This window comes from Pan paniscus, chromosome 8 (genome assembly GCF_029289425.2).
Source record: "Pan paniscus chromosome 8, NHGRI_mPanPan1-v2.0_pri, whole genome shotgun sequence".
NCBI classification, from domain to species: Eukaryota; Metazoa; Chordata; class Mammalia; order Primates; family Hominidae; genus Pan; species Pan paniscus.
In genome coordinates, this window is record NC_073257.2 from 32,713,518 (window position 1) to 32,732,245 (window position 18,728).

Consider the following 18,728-nt stretch of genomic DNA (forward strand, 5'->3'; position numbering starts at 1 on the left):
CTGAAGGCCACTAGTTGTAGACTTTTACCTTAAAAGGTTACCTAAAACATTAAAATTTCGAGTTTACTATTTTTAAAACTTTATTTTTGTGCTTTCCGATTTATCTGTCGGTTGCCTGCTATGAAACATTAGATAGTCATTTTTATATTTTCATGGTTGATAGTAATAGCATTCTGATTTATAACCATAATAATGAAATGGTCATTTTTCCCTTTACATAATTTTCATGGAGACAGTGCTCACCATCAGAAGATTTGCTATAGTTTCTCTCTTCCCATAGATAACCACATGCTGAATACAGCTAATAGTTATGGAATTTTTATTAGAGGTACATTGATCACCCATTGGTTGATTTAGTGTATAGTTAGGCATTACATTTTTAAGAAGTTCTTGTTGGTGGCATATTCTCTGTATATTTGTATGTGTTAGAAATATGTGTGTTGCCTATATAGTTAAATTACAACTTGGCTGAACAAAAAAATTCTTGAGTCACGACTTTATTCTCTGAGATTGCATAAACATTGTTATTATCAGATGTTATGGAGAGGTACCAGGTACCAGCTTATTGAATTTTTTTCCTCCATATAGATAACTCAATTTATCTTTCTAGATGCCTATAAGATTTCCTTGTTTAATCTATTGGAAACCTCATTAGGAAATTTTGTAGTACTCAAAATTCTATGGCAAATTTTCTTGAGACATGATGTGCAAATTCAAGTCTTAATCTCAGAAAAATATTTTTCTAATATATCTTTAATTGTTTTCTACAACAACTACGTATGCACCTGATCTCCTTTTTTTTCCCCCTGCAATTTATGTGATGACTTTTGTCTTGTCAGCTTGAGATGCCTTAACAAAAGATGATAGGCTAGGTGGCTTAAAGAACAGAAATATTTTTTCTCCCAGTTCTGGCAGGTAAAGGTCTCAAATCAAGGTGCCAGCTGTTTGGGTTCCTAGTGAGGGCTCCCTTTCTGGCTTATAGACAGCCTCCTTCTGTATCCTCACATAAGAGAAAAAGAGAATTAAAAAGAGAGGGAAGGAGAGAAAATGAATCTCATATCTCTTCTTACAAGGACACTAATCCTATTGAATAAGGACCCCACTCTTATGATATTATTTAACCTTAATTACCTTCCTAAAGACTCTGTCTCCAAATACAGGCACACTGGGCATTGGGGCTTCCACTTACGAATTTTAGCAACACCAACATTCAATCCATAACATTCATCCCAGACATTTATTTCATTGTTCTTTTCCATTTCATGTTGTGTGTACCTCGGGGCTATTTCCTGTGTCCTGACTGGTAATTTAGTCATGCTTATTCTGGCTAGTAGTGGGTTCATCTCTGTAATTCTTTACCTGACTACTGCCAGTTCACTCTTTCTCTCCTGTTGTTATTTCATCATGTCCTTTTGGTTTCTTATACCAGCATGTTTTTTTCTTAGAACACAGGGGACTCTTTTATTAACTCTATTTCTGAGGAGTATAATATTCACAAGTAGTATTTTAAAATAGATTTACCTTTAAATGAACTGTGTAGCCCTTGTGAAATCACTCTTATAAGGATGCAATATATTTGTTAAGACTTGGCAAGAACCATTCAAATTATAATCTTCCTTTATTGATTAAGGAATGATCTTCAAGTGGTGGCCAATTGATTCAATATTAAATAATCTTACTAAGAATTTTCATTATGTTTTAAGTATCCATGTATATCAAATGACTACTACACTGATAGTCATACAATATGTATTTGATCTTTTTTGTTTGTTTGTTTGTTTTAAGTTCTAAATGAAATGAAGCTGGAGTTCAAATATCATTACTGCATGAGGCAATGTGAGGCATTCATAAACATTACCCCTCATAAAGTCAACACATCCATGCTAGAAAAGAAGGTAGCATTTGGGTTAGGAATGATGTAGATTGATTGCTGCAGAATGGCTAAGCTGTAGTTACGATAACTTTTCCTCCGTATTTTTGGTGTAGGTCCTCTGTCCACAGCTGCACATTTCCATGCATTTTCGAGGAACATGGATTTATATGATTTAATACCACACATGGTGCCACCTACTTTCTCTAACAGTTGGTTTCCTAAATGAATTGGCAACTAGGCATATCACAGTAGTGTTTTGTTTTATTTTCTATGGTGTTAGAAATGCTTTACTTTTGAAAAGAAAATGAAAATCTTTGTACTCAAAGTGGCTTTTGACAACTCTTTAAGTGCCATTACTCCTAAAAAAGGATAAGACGTGTTTTGAATAATTTACTAGTGCTAAAATGTCACATTTTTGAGAAATCTATTTTATGGTTTTTCTGAATATCTGAACCAAACACCTCTCTGGAATTTAATAATGTGTGTCTCTGCATTCCTAAGTAAACAATAAATTGTCTTCCTTTTTGAATAAAAGTTGCCATGACAACTTGGCAAGCGTGGGCTATAGAAGTCAAATACCAAGTTCTAGTATTTCGAAGATGTGATATTGTTTTTGGCAGGTCTGATTTAAGAAAAACTGAAGGTGTATTTTCACATAGTATGTCAGTGGTAGACTTCGTAATTAGACTAAATCGTGTATATTTTTGCAGGTAATTCATTATTTAAGTGCAATGATGTTCTTTATGATAACTTCAAGACTCTTTCTTAACTAATCACAGAAATCCAGAGATTAAGGAAAATGCCAAGGTTATTTTATAAATGCTGATTTCAAAAATTATACTGAACTCAATTGTGAAATTTTGACACCTTAAAGAAAATATCTATTTTGTAATATTCCGTATTTATAGGGAAATTTTGCAGCATCATAGAATCTGTTATGTAATTCACCTAAAGATTACATCTTTAACCTCAATGTTCCTGAAATCTTTGTAATAATACTGTCAATAGGGAAAAAATTTAAATTTTGATTTAAACACCTTGAATATTTTCTTCCAAACCACCTTTTATACCATTCCCTGAAAAATTAAATGAATTATTATTTTACATAATTTAATTTTTAATTTTTAAAAATTTTCAGTGAATGATATAAAGGGGTGGCTTTGAAGAAAATAGTCAATGAAATGAATTCTAGGTGGCCTTGTTCAAAGTTGCTTAAGTTTGGTTGCAAGTAAAAAGACCTGTTTTTTCAGTTATGATTCTTTTCGTTGACCATAACCTAATTCAAGGTGATTTAACAATAGAAAAAGACTCAAGGTTTCATGGAAGTGAACAAGTCCAGTAGTAGGTCATGTCTAGATAGACTTGCTCAGGGATCTGGCTTTTTCCCCTTCCTTCCTCCCTCCCTCCCTCCCTCCCTCTCTCTCTTTTTCCTTCCTTTCTTCCTTCCTTCCTTTTTCTTTCTTTCTTTCTTTCTCTTTCTTTCTTTCTTTCTTTCTTCTTTCTCTCTCTCTCTTTCTTTCCTTCTTTCTTTCTTTCTTTCTTCTCTCTCTCTTTCTTTCCTTCTTTCTTTCTTTCCTTGCTTCTTTCTTTCTTTCTTTCTTTCTGTCTTTCTTTCTTTCTTTCTTTCTTTCTTTCTTTCTTTCTTTCTTTCTTTCTTTCTTTCTTTCTTTCTTCTTTCTCTCTCTCTCTTTCTTTCTTTCCTTCTTTTTCTTGAGTCTTTCTCTGTTGCCCAGGCTGGAGTGTAACAGCACAATCTAGGCTCACTGCAAACTCCGCCTCCCAAGTGCAAGCAGTTCTCCTGCCTCAGCCTCTGACTAGCTGGGATTACAGGCATCTGCCATCATGCCTGGCTATTTTTTGTATTTATAGCAGAGACGGGGTTTCACCATTTTGGCTAAGCTGTTCTGGAACTCCTGACCTCAGGTGATCCACCCGCCTCGGCTTCCCAAAGTGTTGTGATTACAGGCATGAGCCACCGCGTCCAGCCTGCAGTTCTTTCTTTAGCTATGTGTTTGCCTTATCTTCAGACAGAAATTCCTCATAGTAGCAAAATGGAGCCAGTGATTCCAGGTCTCACACCCACACATCTCTGCAATCAGAGCAAGGGAAATGATCACTTCTCTACCTAAATTCCTGAATGTCTCAGTAATTGCTCCTTCTTAGGTTATCTGCTCATGCATGCCACCAACCACTGTGACCAGTGTAATAACATGAGCAAAATGGCTTGTGCCCAATGTCAAGGAAGGTTCCCACCTCCAAATCTTCTGATGGTGAAGCCCAATATACACAGATGAGTAGAATACATACCGCAGACACATTCACAGTATGTTTTACCCTCAGACAACCCAAACTATCCGTGTCATTATGAGGTTCTGAAACAGAGGGAGGGCTGGAAACCCATTGAAGTTTCAGAGCTTTTGGGGGCTGCGTGATCTTCCTTCTTCTTTCTTTACATCTACTTTGTTCTTCTTTCTCTGCAGACCCTTCTTTTCTTTCACCAAGGTATACATATAATTTGTGTTCCATACCCAGAGTTTAATTGCAGATATACCTAGGGTTTTTTGTTTGTTTTGTTTTTTTTTTCTGTCTCCCAGGCTGGAGTGCAGTGGTACGATCTTGGCTCACTGCAACCTCTGCCTCCAGAGTTAAGCAGTTCTCCTACCTCAGCCTGTCAAGTAGCTGGGATTACAAGCACCCATCACTACACCCGGCTAATTTTTGTATTTTTAGTAGAGACTGTGTTTTGCCATGTTAGCCAGGCTGATCTCAAATTCCTAACCTCAGGTGATCCGCCCGCCTTGGCTTCCCAAAGTGCTGGGATTACAGGCATGAGCCACTGTGCTAGGGTCTTTATTACATAAAAAAAACTTACTGTTAACATTTAATCACTATTCTCAACATTTACACTTGGATCATAGTCTCTCTTTTAGTCATGAGGCAAAATCTATTTAGAATACTGCATAGAATATTCTTTTCCTTTTTGAAATCAGTTACATATATATCTTGATTGATGATTTGTTAAAAAAATACATGGGATTCATGTTTTGACTGGATTTTGAGAATAATTTTATTATATTTAATTATCACTTAGATGATAAATGAATTACACAAAATTCACATCCCAAACCTTATTATTCAAATCATAGACCTATTTATTCAACATTTTTTCTTACATTTACCTGAATGTTTTAAAATATTTTTTGTCTACTAACTCCTCAAATTGATTTCATTGTTATAAAACATTGCAATCAGAATTAGCCAATAATGATATAATTTTTCTGGATATTTCTCATCAAAATTGCCTCTTAAAACATTTACATCTCCTCACTGAGTGGGAACCATGAAGAATAAAGGCTTTGTGACAGGCACTATGGTAACACCAACAATGAGAATTCAAATAAAAGTAGAATGTAGTAACTCAAATTAAAGGAAAAAATATATTGTCTCCATTTCTAGGACAATTAGCTGAAAGCAGGCCCTGATATAACCTTATTTTTAAGGAAAAGAAGTTTGAATTTGTTATTACTAATTGTAATTATACTTTAGGTTTTTAGTAAAAAGTTCAAAAGAGACATTTTTGTTCAAAAGGACCTTTTTGTTCTGGTGACAAATTAGATCTTTGTACCCAGTATATATTTCCTTCCAAGTCTTGTATATTTAACAATTTCCTCTAAAGAAGGCTACTAATTTTATACACACACAAACACACACACACATAAAATACAAAACTTAGAAGGAAATATATATTGAAATTTTTAAATATGCAAAACATTTAATCACTATTCTCCACGTTTACATTTGGATCATAGTATTTCTTTTAGTCACAAGGCAAAATCAATTTAGAATACTGCATAGAATATTCTTTTCCTTTTTGTAATCAATTACATATATATCTCGATTGATGATTTGTGAAAAAATACATGGGATTTATGGTTTGCCTGGATTTCAGTAATCATTTTATTTTATCTGATTAGCACTTAGATAATAAATGAACTAGACAAAATTCACGTTCTAAATTTTATTGTTCAAATCATAGAGCTATTTATTAACATTTTTTTCTTACAGTTCGTGTGTGTGTGTGTGTGTGTGTGTGCACATTTACTTATTTAATCCATATTCACTTCTCTTAGAGTATAGTTAAATCATTTTGCTCTTTTAAAAACTATTAATACTCTTGAGTTCAATAGGATTTTTTTTAAAGAATTGTAGGTAAAACATCTCGGTTCTTGATATACATTATTATCTATTATTGCAGGAGGATACAGACCACAATTACTATATATCTCGAATATATGGTCCATCTGATTCTGCCAGCCGGGATTTATGGGTGAACATAGACCAAATGGAAAAAGATAAAGTGAAGATTCATGGAATATTGTCCAATACTCATCGGCAAGCTGCAGTAAGTGTTTGGACATTCAGGGTTCATTTTACCTACTGTGAAAAAAATAATTGCTTTAATTGGCCTATAACCATTTCTTTTATGAGTTTGATAATTAAATATTAGAATGGCCTTATCTGTGGTAATCACTTTTCAAGTGTATTCCATTCTGTAATTGTAATTTAGATTGATTACTGCATATAAGATATTAAAGAAAATGAAATAGAATTATTTTGATAAACTGCCATTAATTGAACCAATTTTCTCAGTATATCTGATGAACATATATTGTATTCAAAATTGAGCTTTATCTTGGATTATTTTTAGTTTTCTTATAATCCATGAGTGTGTATAGAACATTTTAAAAAATTACTTGAATTTGGTATCTTCCCATTTACATGGGTTTATTGCTGTTGGTCTTGGATTTAACCAAAGATTTAACCGAAGTCATTTATGACTTAGATAACATATATGACCAAATTATGGTCTTAAATGAAGACTTTTAATATAAAGAAAAATAATAAAATATAGAAAGCATCAGGCTGATATTTTAAAACTGGGCTCATTATTTCCTAAGTGTGTCTCCTGAAATCAATAATTTAACTATTCTGAGGTGCTTTCTGCATGTGTAAACTGGAGATGAGAAGGAATATTAATACCAGCCTCCCTTGCCTTACGTGGTCATGAATAGCCTATTCAAGGGCCAGCCTGAATGCTCAAATGCATTAGCTTTTTCAATCTTCACAACAATCCTATGATTTAAATATTATTACATCACACATTGCAGATAAGAGAACGGAGGAGTCTTGGAAAATTCAGATAACCTGCCCAAGGTCTCCACTACAAAGTGGTAAACTGAGGTGTTAACCTAGGTAGCAAAGCTGATGCTCAAATTGTGTGTGTAAAATTTATCACACTTGGTTCTCAGAATGTTCTTTGATCATCATTTTATGATAAATGTCAGATTTCACATTTTAAAGGGTATTTGGTTTTGCTGGCCTGGGTAACAGTGGTGATAGTGTCATCGATGAAGCCATGAGATGTTCAGTTTAGTATGACCTGAAGTGAAAAGAAAATAACTTTAACGTTTCAAGTGCTTTTGTCATTATTGATATAAAGACAGGACTAATAGAGTCAATGGCTGAAGTTATTTAGAGAGGCATTGATTAAATAAATGTTAAATATCAAAATTTTTGGCAGTGGTCTTCCTTGTTTATATGTAGATGTTCTTGTTATCAGATCAATTGCTAAAAGCTAAATGGAAATTAAGAATAGTATACCATGATGATTCACTGAATTTTCAGTGTAGAGCACATGCTTTCTGAGTCTGAGAAGCAAATGAAGTAGCTGCCTTTCCTTGCTAAATTCCATCATCCACCCCCACCCCAGTTTTTTCTATATTCAGGCAACCCCAGGTAGGCAAGATGACACATTTAGAAATAATTCACGGTGGAATTTCCAACAGATTGTCAAAAGAAGAGAAAATGATAAAGATTAGATTTTAACAATGTCTTTCTGGGATGTATTGCATTTGACAACCTTCCTACTATTGCACTTATAGTGTTTAATAGCATAAAATATACTTCGTGTAATTTTGAATGTTGGTGTATGCACATGGAGATTCTGTGATGTGGCCTAGTCCTAGTGTCAGCCACTATGGGTGACACCTATAGGCAGAGAAAGGAGTTCCTCAGTTAAAGTATTAGCTGATTTCTTCTTCTGTACAAATATGGCTACCATCTGTCTCCTCTGTGCCACCCCCCAAGGTAAGACAGTTTGTGTCCTGCCTCTCCTTAAAGAAGCCTGTTCTCTTTGCAATAGGTTTTACTTGGTTGCCTTGTGACAGCTCTCTGATTGTGTCATGAAAAATGATAATACTGTAGACAGTTCATTTTTTTCTTAGTGTGGCAGTGACATTGTTGCTTTTAACACTTGAGGTCCCTCAAACATAAATGGAAGGACTTGAACTTCTGGTTGTAACTTACCTGGTGCTCTTTATGTTGATTGTTAAATATATACAATTGTTAGAGGCTTTTATTTTAGATACCCTGCCATTGTCATAGCTTGGGTTCTTGGTTACCCATGAGTTTTTAAGCCATTAACAAACATTTCTTCAGAGTTAGAAATTGGTGGAAAAACCTATCAACAAAATTCAACACCCTTCATGTTAAAAACACTCAAGAAACTAGGCATGGAAGGGACATACCTCAAAGTAATAAGAGCCATCTATGACAAACCCACAGCTAACATTATACTGAATGGGCAAAAGCTGAAACATTCCCCTTGAAAACTGGCACAACACAAGGATGCCCTCTGTCGTCATTCTTATTCAACATAGTATTGGAAGTCCTAGCCAGAGCAATCAAGCAAGACAAAGAAATAAAGAGCATCCAAATAGGTAGAGAGGAAGTAAAACTATCCCTGTTTTCAGATGACATGATTCTGTATCTAGAGAACCCCCTAGTCTAGGCCCAAAAATTCCTTTAGCTGATAAACAACTTCAGCAAGTTTCAGGATACAAAATCAATGTTCAGAAATCACAAGCATTCCTATACACCACCAACAGTCACACCAAGAGTCAAATCGGGAAGGCAGTCTCATTCACAATTGCCACAAAAACAATAAAATACTTAGTAATACAGCTAACCAGGGAAGTGAAAAATCTCTACAATGAGAATTACAAAACACTGCTCAAAGAAATCAGAGGAGACACAAACAAATGGAAAAAAACATCCCATGCTCATGGATAGGAAGAATCAATATCATTAAAATGGTCATACTGCCCAAAGCAATTTACAGATTCAATGCTATTCCTATCAAACTACCAATGACATTCTTCATAGAAGTAGAAAAATTTATTTAAAATTCGTATGGAACCAAAAAAGAGCCCAAATAGCCAAGGCAATTCTAAACAAAAAGAACAAAGCTGGAAGCATCACACTGCCCAACTTCAAATTATACTGCAGGGCTGAAGTAACCAAAACAGCATGTTACTGGTACAAAAACAGTCACACAGACCAATGGAACAGAACAGAGAGCCCAGAAATAAGGCCACACCTATGACCATCTGACCTTCAACAAACCTGACAAAAACAAGCAATGGAGAAAAGACTCCCTGTTCAATAAATGGTGCTGGGATAACTGGCTAGCCATATACAGCAGATTGAAGCTGGATCCCTTCCTTACACCATATACAAAAAATCAATTCGAGATGGATTAAAGACTTAGATGTAAAACTCAAAACTATACAAACCCTGGAAGACAACCTAGGCAATACCATTCTGGACATAGTAACAGGCAAAGATTTTATGACAAAGACACCAAATGCAATCACAATGAAAGCAAAAATTAACAAATGGGATCTAATTAAACTAAAGAGCTTCTGCACAGCAAAAGAAACTATCAACAGGGTAAAGAGACAACCTACAGAATGGGAGAAAATATTTGCAAGCTATGCATCTGACAAAGGTCTAATATCCAACATCTATAGGGAACTTAAACAAATTTACAAGAAAAAAACTCATTAAAAAGTGGGCAAAGACATGAACAGACACTTTTCAAAAGAAGACATACATGCAGCCAACAAGCATATGAAAAAAAGCTCAATATCACTGATGGTTACAGAAAGGCAAAACAAAACCCCAATGAGATATCATTTCACACCTATTAGAATGGCTGTTATTAAAAAGTAAAAACAAAACAAAACAAAACAAAACAAAAAAACAGATGCTGGTGAGGTTGCAGATTAAAGGGAACACTTATACACTGTTGGTGATGGTGTAAATTAGTTCAACCATTGTGGAAAGAAGTATGGCGATTCCTCAAAGACCTAAAGACAGAAATACCATTCAACCCAGCAATCCTATTACTGGGTATATAGCCAGAAGAATATAAATCATTCTACCATAAAGATACACACATGTGAATGTTTATTGCAGCACTATTCACAAAAGCAAAGACATGGAATCAACCTAAATGCCCATCAATGACAGATTGGATAAAGAAAATGTGGTACATATACACTATGGAATACTATGCAGCCATATAAAAAGAACAAGATCATGTCTTTTGTGGGAACATGGATGGAACTGGAGGCCATTATCCTTAGCAAACTAACACAGGAACAGGAACCAAATACACCATGTTCTCACTTATAAGTGGAGCTAAAAGATGAGAAGTTATGAACACAAAGTAGGGAAAAACAGACACTGGAGTCTACTTAAGGGTGGACGGTGGGAGGAGGGAGAGGAGCAGAAAAGGTAACAATTGGTTGCTAGGCTTAATATTTGGGTGATGAAAGAATCCATACAACAAATTCCTATAACATCAGTTCTCCTGTGTAACAAACTTTCACACTTACTGCTGACCCTAAAATACAGGTTAAATATATATATATATATATATATATATATGTGCTATTATGGTTATGTTGTATCTCAAGATGCAATATACACTTAGGGTTGGATTCACTGTTAATGACAGTGGAGGTATAAACCCTATTTTTAATACTCTTTCTCTTAATTTTGAATATGTTTGGCCTCTGTCTTGTCAGATCTGATTCCATCATTATAGTTTTTACTTCATGATGTGTTTCATGCAAGGCTGACTCAGCACAGAGCTTTGCTAGCCACAGTCTTGTGCTCTCCTGTGCTTTTATTTATTAGTATAAAAAACAAATCTCTTATTTGGTAGGTCTAGGATGGGCCAGAAAATTTGCATTTCTGACAAATTCCAAGGTCATGCTCATGCCACTAATCCAGGGACCATGCTTGGACTCTATAGCAGGGGTTGGCAACCTGTTTCTCAAGAGGGCCAGATAATATTTTAGTTGTTACAGGCCTTATGGTCTCTGTCACAACTACTTGACTCTACTGTTATGGCTCAATAGCCATAGACAATATGTAAATGAACAGACATGGTTGTGTTCCAGTAAAACTTTATTTATGGAAATAAAGAAGACATTGGTCCTGTATCTACTTTGTTATCACTCTCAACAGAAAACACACACACACCACACACATGACCACACACACAGTTAAAACACACTGACACACACTTCCATTTATAACAACAAGATTGGTAATATTAACTAGTTTCCATTTGAAAAAAAATGCTATGTGAACTCCTTCATTTAAATAAGCTTTACTGCTTAGATCTTATAAATTTATTTGCTAGAATATTTTTTAAATTCCCTACATTCTTTTTTCATAAATGCAATTACTAAATATTAGCCTGAGCTTTCCAAATTGTATAGAGTAATCCATATTTTAGTATTTCCTCAACTGGCCTTTCTACCTTTCCAATCCTGCCTGGTTCTCTGTTTCATTTCCATTGTGACTTTCTGAGAATAAAATCAAGTAGTTACAAAAGATTACAAAATTTTAATATTAAGGTAATGTTGTGACCAGGGGGCTGAGTAATGTCCACATACACGTCCACATGCAACAAACACACACATACTTCATATTACTGAGGTGGTTAAGCACATAGGAAAATGGAAAATGGCAAACACGAATCCAACCTTATTAATTAGCTTTGCTCTTGTTCTCGTTGACATGAAAAGCTCTCTGGTAATTTGGCGGGAAACAGGATTTAAATTTAAGCTCCAAGGGGAAGAAGGGAGTTTCTCGAATCTTATCAGCAGTTCATGTAATTTGCATGCCCAAGAATATATATTCCGTCAACAAATTATGCAAAAAAAAAAAAAGAAAGAAAGAAAGAAAGAAAAAAAGGAAAGAAAGATTTAGCTAGGGATAGTCCCAGGGCCAGGGGGCTAACGATTTAGCCTTGAGTAAGCAAGAGGTGGAGTGAGAAGGCAGGAATGTTGACCCAGAAGAGGCAACTTCCCACACACTTCCCTCCTTCTTGAAATGGAAGACAGGAGGCTACAAGAGATGTTTTACCTAGGAACATTTTTTTAAAGAAATATTTCCCTCTTTACCATCACTGCATATAAATGTGGTCCAAACACTATTTTGGAATCTTAGATAATATTCTTGAAAGAGGAGGAGGGTGGAAATAAAGTAAGTTTTCCCTTTTCTTCCATCCACAATAATATCTTCTAATTTCAGAGCAGAATAAAACTTAGAAATCATTTAATTCACATATTTGAGATGTCCAAATATATTGGTATCTCTTTCCTTTTATCATCTCAGCCATAATCATTAGTATTTACATGACATCTGTATATACTGGAATTTGATTACATGTGCTTTCAAATCTCTCCATTGTCATTTTTGTTTAAATAACATTTCTTAAATCATTGCAAAATAAGCAGCTGCTAAAACCTAAGTTTTGCAGTTGACAAATTAAGGCAAAGACCATGTCTTTCTAGATAAAGCAAAGTGAAGAATTGGTATGAGTTCCTACCATATGGTAAGCAACGAGGCAGGCACTTTATATTAAAATTCTCACAGTTATCTGGGTATTTTGTCCTTCATTCAGAGCCACACAGTTTTCAGGTTGCAAATCTAAAAGTTTCTGACTATAAACCTAGAAACCAGCCTGGACTTGTTCTTTTCCCTCTTGGTAGACATTTCAAATTCCACATTTTTGTGATTTTCCTCTATATTTCTACATTCATGTTATTTAATTTATTTCTGGACACAGAGTTTGATTCAACTGCCAGACATATTAGAATTATTTTGTCTTCTGAAATGACAGTTGATGACATTCTGATTCACAACTCCTACAGATATATCTCTGTCCTGGTGGAAGGAGTCCAGTGTTTGAAGTTAGGAGACCTTATCTCCAACACTTATTTTGGTGGATTCTGGCCTCTTTGCACCTCAATTTTGTAACCTTGAAGAAAGGGGGTAAAAATGCCTGCCTTTACTGCCTCACAGTGTGGTGTGGAGAATAAAAATGAAATAGTTATAAAAGAACACTGAAAACTTCAACAAAACCATACAGTTCCTGAGTATTATTGTTTGAGAGTTCTAATTCTTTACAACAAAAAAGTAATAACCCCTGTCAAAGAAAGTAGTTAAAGCATTAAAGCCAGATTGTATTTAGGGCTATTGCAATGAGGGAAAGAACCTTGATGTAGAACTGGGCTCAGTTCTGAATGTAGCGTGAGCAAGACGGAAAATTTGGCCAAGAGCAGAGTGGGCGTCAGTGGAGGGCGTCAGATGTGAGAAGTTAGTGGTGATTGTGCCTAAACTGAGTTGTTAGTATTTTTACTGAAGGAGGGTCAGGGTGATTAGACAGCAAGGGTGGGGGATGAGGGTTTGATCGGTATTGAGGATGGTCAGATATCAAGGGTGGGGAGTCTTGCTAAACTAACTTAGCATCTTGTCATTCCCGGGTAAGTTAATACCTGAGTCTCTCTAAGAGTCTCTCTCAGAGAGAGAAATTTGTAGATGCGTAAATATGGATGGATGGATGGATGGATGGATGGATGGATGGATGGACAGATGGATGGATGGATGACGGATGGAAGAATGAATAGAGATATAGGTATAGGATAGATGGATGGGTAGATGGAAAGATAGCTAGGTAGACAGATATATTAATAGATGGATGTGAGTTCATGTCCTTTGTAGGGACATGGATGAAGCTGGAAACCATCATTCTCAGCAAACTATCGCAAGGACAAAAAACCAAACACCACATGTTCTCACTCATAGGTGGGAATTGAACAATGAGGACACATGGACACAGGAAGGGGAACATCACACACCGGGGCCTGTTGTGGGGTGGAGGGAGGGGGGAGGGGGGAGGGATAGCATTAGGAGATATACCTAATGTTAAATGACGAGTTGATGGGTGCAGCACACCAGCATGGCACATGTATACATATGTAACTAACCTGCACGTTGTGCACATGTACCTAAAACTTAAAGTATAATAATAAAAAAAAAACAGATAGATGGATGGATAGGTAAAGATGACTGATAGATCTATATATTTCTATTTATATCTTTCTACGTATATATTTTTGCCAAACAATTGCCAATATATTGTTTGCCAGACATAAACATACTCTGGCTTAAATATTTTTTTATCTTTCTATATGTTGGTAGGAAGATTGATTCTTTAAATATGAAACACCAGCAAAATGAAATGGTTGAAGTGCTGTTCTCTGTCTATCTCACTCTATATCTGTCATAATGCAGGTAAGGTTTTTGATGAAACTTGTATGACTTTTTATGTGTTGATTGTTTAAAATTTTTATATTGAACTGTCCTTGATGACATTTCTGACTACTTGAATATACATGGAAAATTTCATTTAAAAAATTAAGTTTTCTGGAGGGTTCTTTTGTTCCCTTCAGGAAAAAACTCATTGCTTCAGCTAGCACTACCATGGGTCTCATATTTGCATAATGTTTATGTTGGGATAACTAAATTTAGCTGTTTATGGCGACTTTAGTAAGTTGGTTTTTCATATTGGATATATTTATTTTTTTCTTTGCATCCAAAAATCTGTTGATAAGTGCTCATTTTTCAAAATGATTAAATTGAAAGGCAGTTTAATTTACTTTCTCTATTAGGCTATTATCTAGACTGCACATTTTTGCCTGAGTTCTGTTCATAATGTCAAACAGTAGGTTGCTTTTTATTTACTCTTACGTTTGACTGGTTGAATAAACTTGCTGCATTCTGTCTTTTGAGTTGCTTCAATTCAAGTGGGACACAAGTTTATCAACCTGGTCTTACTTGTCTTTGCTTGTAGGATTTTCCTCAAGTTTGATAACAGATTGGGATAAGTTGTATCTGCCTATGTCTCTTTAGCTTAATTTCAGCTTAATAAAGTATTTTACATACATAAAGGAAGAAATATACTGGACATAATGTAATATTTTATTCAATACTATTCATACTTTTGCTCTAATCAAATTCTAAATACTCAGAACATTCGTATAGTTATAAAATATTAAAGGAATTCTCTTTGGATATTTAAAAGGTGTGTTCTAGTCTTCAACTTCCTAAGAAACAGATGTACATTCCAAAGTAATCATAGATTAATTTGTTTAAAAAATAGTAGGGATTCAAAAGCATAGGATTTGGCATCATCGGATCCAAATTCAAGTTTATTACAACTATGAGACCTTGGGCAAATCCCTAAATTCCCTGTCAATTTCATCCTGTACTATGTAGTTGTGATAGTGATGTCTGTCCTGCCTACCACATACAATATATTCAAATGAGATTTTATGGCACTTTATAGTTACTTATGTAGTTTAACACATTCTACCATTAATTCATTTTACTTGAATTATACTTAGGTCACTTACCAAACTTGAGGTTAATCCCCTTTGTCCCAAGTATTATTCCAGGGCCTGACTCTTTTTCATTGCACAAAATTAACATGATTAGAGTGGCTGAATTGTATTTCTCTGCATGCCTGGGAAATGGGCTGGTCTACCAGCCTGGAAGCCAGTAAGTACATGGAACCATCTACCCCTGTCCTGCCGATGGCACTCACAACAGATTAAAAATTCCTTAAGCCCACCTAATATGCTGAAGTTAACCAACTCCTTTTACTGACATAATTACATAAATACATGCATATTACTAATAATTTAATCTACCCTTACTGTTCTTCCTGAATCTAGGAACCACATTTTAGACATGGAAAGGGCTTTGGAGAGCCTTGAGGACAGCTGCCTTAAGAAATTCACATTGATCCATTTCTTTTGCATATAACAAACCTTAGCTTCCCAAAGCAAGAAGTTGCCTTCTTATTTGACAGATCATATTTGAGTTCCTATTTCATTACAATTTAATCTTATTTCTTCATCTTGGGTCTTTAGTGGAGGATGAGCACCATTCTTTTACATAAAATTAGCCATGAAAGGTAATATAATACATTCTCTATTACCAGTGAAGGCTATCAAATAATTCTAGGTAGATAAACATCTATTCACCTTTTAAAGGCATGAGTGAGGCAAACATTTTAGGTTTCTGATAAACTTTGTTAGAAGGTTTCATATTAAACTTTTATAATCATAAAGGCTGCTAAAAGGGAGACCCCTCAACCATGTCTCAGGTGCAATAAACAAGGCAGGTATTTACTCTGCCTTTCAGCTGAGATTCCCTTTTCTAACTTAACTCTTATCATCTTTTCTGCCATGTCTTCAGGAGCCTATGAAGACTTACGATGGTTTAATTTTACATAACATGAGTGTAAAACATATTCTCATCCTAAAGTTATTAAATGATAAAGATTTTACATGGCTCCTTTGAAAGACAATGTTTCATAACAGAAAACTTAGCAAACTGTAAATGGAATATAATTTTTTTAGAGTAAACACATCTGAAAGCAAATAATCTTAATTCTTGTGAAAAATCTTAAATTATAAAAGATTGTGTTTGAGGCTTGAGTTTTCCTGGGTAGGTTAGTATTTCAGTATATTTTAAAAATATTTTTTATACCTGGTCCCAATATCTTTATTTTTGTGTGTTCCTTTCTACCTGATTTTAGCTTATCACTTAGGTGATGGATGGATAATACCCTACGCAAAATGGCCAGGTTTCTATGTGGATTGTTTATAAACTGCATTCCCATCAGAATGTCTAGTGTTCTAGACATAGTATTCCCATCAGAATTCCCAGCCCCAGAGAATAGGCATCTTTTTTTCTGATTTTGCTAGAGGTGCTCTGTTAAAATGCCAACGGGACTGGAAGTGAAACCCTATTAGACACTCTCTATTAATGATAAATTGCCGGAAATTTCCTACCCTGCAGCATCTGTCTGAAAAGAAATGCCAAGTAAGGTTCAAGTTTAATAACTGGGCCAAGGTGAAGCACATTGGTCCTGATTCCATGTGGGCTAAACTGTAGGATGCAAAAAGGATGTCAGAAGGGAGCAACTCTCGGACACTGTGTTGAGAGGCATCAATGTACTTACTTTTTGAAAAAAATCAGAAAGTTGATAAATGTGGCAAAATGGAAAACACGAATCTGCATTTAAAAAAAAGATGTGGGGGGCTCTTTGTATTATTTTTTGTAACTATTCTTTCATTTGAGATTGTTTCCAATAATTTTTTTTTAAAAAAAGAGAAGTTAGCAAAGGAGGATGAAGAATTAAAATTGAACTTGGTCTAACTTTCAATTTCAAACAGCAATTGAATTTTGAATTATTTAGTCACTTTGCTCATGAACTTTACCCACTGAATTCCAAATATTTTCTAATTGGCACATAATATTTTACATATTTATGGTGTACAGGTGATATTTTGTTACATGCATAGAATGCGTAATGATCAAGTTGGAGCATTTAGGGTACCCATCACATAGAGGATTCATCATTTCTGTGTGTTAGGAACGTTTCATCCTAACATGCTAGTGGAGTGGCAGCTTGAAGTAGTGTCAACACACATGGACTTGGAACCAGACTGCCTGGATTTGAGTCCTCACTTTGCCAACTGTGAGGTTTAACATTGAGTATATTATTTACTCTTTCTTAATTACTTCCTCATCTATTAAATGGAAGTAATAACAGCACTTACCTCCTAAGGTTGTCATTAGGACTAAATAATTTAGCATTTATACAATGCTTAAAGCAATACCTGGCATAGTGTCCAAGATATCTGTTACATCGATAATAATAATTATTATGCAAACACTTACCTTTAAAACAGTCCACTGAATGGAAATTAGGGAGTTTGTTCTCTGAAAGGCAGATTGTTAGCAACTGAGAAAAGGAAGGACCCTTCCATTATCTGAACGATAAACACAACAAAATATTTTTTTGTCTTGCCCTGTTTGAGGATCGTTGGTCAAGGATGTCACAAAAACATCACAACCTTCAGGTTTTGCAAATCATAGTTTTAAAGACACTTGTCTAGCAGGAACCTCTAGATTTCAGTTCTGTCAATGGAAAATTTTAGGGCATACAAGTGCTACCAGGTAAAGTGAGATTATGTTTTCCAGAAACAAGTCTATTCATCCTTTTAACCTATTTCACTCTTTCCAAAGTTTCCTTACAGCAATGGTTTTGGAGTTTCAAAGGCCACTTTTATAACAGAGCTTTGTTACTCAAAGTGGGGTTCAGGAGGCAGTATCAGAAGTACCAGGAGCTTGCTAGAAATGCAGGATTTCAGCCCCCTGAATCTGGATCTGAATTGTAACAAGAACCCTAGGTGATTCATTTGCACCTCGAGGTTTGAGAAGCTTGGAGAACTCTCTTGACTTGCTTCTAGGGTAGCATGAAAAATCTAGAAGCAATTTCTTCTGGCTCTCTCCCAAACCCCATGTTTCCTTGAAGTGTTCTTTATAAAATCCTGTCACACTCTCTCTGTATCCCTGAACAGCTGGACTCTGAATTCTGCCTGAGTTGTAAATATCACATAACTAATATGAATAATTCTCAGCGTTTGCAAGTACAGGCAAGCTACTGTAGCCACGTGTTTGCTGGGAACCATGCAGTGAGAGAGGTCAAAAGATATGGTGATTGTTCACTTATTCGCAAGTTCATGTGCACCAGCATCAGCTAATTGAAAATGTTTGCATTTTGTTTTCCAGTTTA

The 18,728-nt window shown here is 35.2% G+C and overlaps 1 protein-coding gene across 1 annotated transcript in view; it reads left to right on the top strand.

The window, feature by feature from the left end:
* Window positions 1-18,728, top strand: part of PLXDC2 (plexin domain containing 2) — a 470,362-nt gene that overhangs the window by 224,730 nt on the left and 226,904 nt on the right. Inside the window, exon 3 of the mRNA XM_003806690.6 lies at window positions 6,129-6,275. Within this exon, the coding sequence (XP_003806738.2) occupies window positions 6,129-6,275 (147 nt within the window). The remainder of the gene's footprint in view (window positions 1-6,128; window positions 6,276-18,728) is intronic.